This window comes from Salminus brasiliensis, chromosome 3, assembly GCF_030463535.1.
Source record: "Salminus brasiliensis chromosome 3, fSalBra1.hap2, whole genome shotgun sequence".
In the NCBI taxonomy this organism is placed as follows: Eukaryota; Metazoa; Chordata; class Actinopteri; order Characiformes; family Bryconidae; genus Salminus; species Salminus brasiliensis.
Genome location: NC_132880.1, coordinates 26,258 through 28,757, shown reverse-complemented (window position 1 = coordinate 28,757; position 2,500 = coordinate 26,258). Strand labels below are relative to the sequence as shown.

The 2,500-nt window shown below is 41.6% G+C and overlaps 1 protein-coding gene across 1 annotated transcript in view; it reads right to left on the bottom strand.

The window, feature by feature from the left end:
* Positions 1–1,959, bottom strand: part of grin2ba (glutamate receptor, ionotropic, N-methyl D-aspartate 2B, genome duplicate a) — a 15,244-nt gene extending 13,285 nt beyond the window's left edge. The window contains 1 exon segment of the mRNA XM_072675030.1: positions 1,690–1,959. Coding sequence (XP_072531131.1) covers positions 1,690–1,918 — 229 coding nt within the window. The 5' untranslated portion in view covers positions 1,919–1,959.
* Between the last annotated feature and the right edge of the window lie 541 nt (positions 1,960–2,500).

Here is a 2,500-nt window from a genome sequence, read left to right as displayed (position 1 = left end):
GAGATGGAGATGATGAAAATGAGTATGGATCAGACAGTGGAGATGGAGATGACGATGATGATGATGATGAGTATGGATCAGGCAGTGGAGATGGAGATGATGAAGATGAAGATGAAGATGAGTATGGATCAGGCAGTGGAGATGGAGATGATGAAAATGAGTATGGATCAGACAGTGGAGATGGAGATGATGAAGATGATGATGAGTATGGATCAGGCAGTGGAGATGATGAAGATGATGATGAGTATGGATCAGACAGTGGAGATGGAGACGATGAAGATGATGAGTATGGATCAGGCAGTGGAGATGGAGATGATGAAGATGATGATGATGAGTATGGATCAGGCAGTTTAGATAGAGATGATGAAGATGAAGATGAGTATGGATCAGGCAGTGGAGATGGAGATGATGAAAATGAGTATGGATCAGACAGTGGAGATGGAGATGATGAAGATGATGATGAGTATGGATTAGGCAGTGGAGATGGAGATAATGATGAGTATGGATCAGACAGTGGAGATGGAGACGATGAGATGATGATGAGTATGGATCAGGCAGTGGAGATGGAGATGATGAAGATAATGATGATGATGAGTATGGATCAGGCAGTGGAGATGGAGATGATGAAGATGAAGATGAAGATGAGTATGGATCAGGCAGTGGAGATGGAGATGATGAAGATGATGATGAGTATGGATCAGACAGTGGAGATGGAGATGATGAAGATGATGATGAGTATGGATCAGACAGTGGAGATGATGATGAGTATGGATCAGACAGTGGAGATGATGAAGATGATGAGTATGGATCAGACAGTGGAGATAGAGATGATGAAGATGATGATGAGTATGGATCAGACAGTGGAGATGGAGATGATGAAGATGATGATGAGTATGGATCAGACAGTGGAGATGGAGATGATGAAGATGATGATGAGTATGGATCAGACAGTGGAGATGGAGATGATGAAGATGATGATGAGTATGGATCAGACAGTGGAGATGATGATGATGAAGATGATGATGAGTATGGATCAGACAGTGGAGATGGAGATGATGAAGATGATGATGAGTATGGATCAGACAGTGGAGATGGAGATGATGAAGATGATGATGAGTATGGATCAGACAGTGGAGATGATGATGAGTATGGATCAGACAGTGGAGATGATGAAGATGATGAGTATGGATCAGACAGTGGAGATAGAGATGATGAAGATGATGATGAGTATGGATCAGACAGTGGAGATGGAGATGATGAAGATGATGATGAGTATGGATCAGACAGTGGAGATGATGATGAGTATGGATCAGACAGTGGAGATGATGAAGATGATGAGTATGGATCAGACAGTGGAGATAGAGATGATGAAGATGATGATGAGTATGGATCAGACAGTGGAGATGGAGATGATGAAGATGATGATGAGTATGGATCAGACAGTGGAGATAGAGATGATGAAGATGATGATGAGTATGGATCAGACAGTGGAGATGGAGATGATGAAGATGATGATGAGTATGGATCAGACAGTGGAGATGGAGATGATGAAGATGATGATGAGTATGGATCAGACAGTGGAGATGATGATGAGTATGGATCAGACAGTGGAGATGATGAAGATGATGATGAGTATGGATCAGACAGTGGAGATGATGAAGACGATGAAGTGTGTGTGTGTGGACTTACCATCTCCAAACAGCTGTAGAATAGCCAGGTCAACGTGTCTTTTCCAGCCGGAATCTTTCTGGATGGCAATTCCGTATCCTGTGGAGGCGAAAACCTTCCCTGAGCCGATTGTCACCAGCTTACAGCCTTCGTCCCTCCCAGCCATATAGTTCAGCACCGCAGCGTCATAGATAAATGCATCCAGTTTCCTGATACACACACATACACACACATACACACAGTATTTCATTCAGAAACTATTCTGAATCATTTAGCAAGCAATAATTCATTGATTATGTAATTAGGTTTAAAGGCAAAGCGAGGTAATAGTAGCCATATCAGTAATATTGTATAATATCAGTGTGTGTGTGTGTGTGTGTGTGTCTGCCCATACTGGTTGTAACCTAAGCTGTGTGCCTCAGCTGCTTCAGAGAAACTGAGGTGAAGCTGGTGTGTCCTACAACCCAGTTACTCATGATCTCGTCACACACAGATGCAGTTTCTAATGAAGTGATTTCAAATGTAGATTAATCAATAATTTATTGATCCTGAAGGAAGTTTAGCAGCCAGTAGCAATTACACAATACAGCACAGTAATACAGTACAATATACAATAATGAGGAATAATTCAGATTAAAAATACAGATCAATAAAAAGAAATCAATAATAATGAATAATGGAAGAGTGTGTGGGCCGTGAGGGGCTCTGTGGGCGTATCTGCAGCTCAGCTTCTTTACTTCTTAATAAAATACGAATCTCAGTGAGAGAAACGTCTGAATTCTGCAAATCCAAAATTACAAACGGAATTCTGGGATTCTGAGGAACAGGGGGA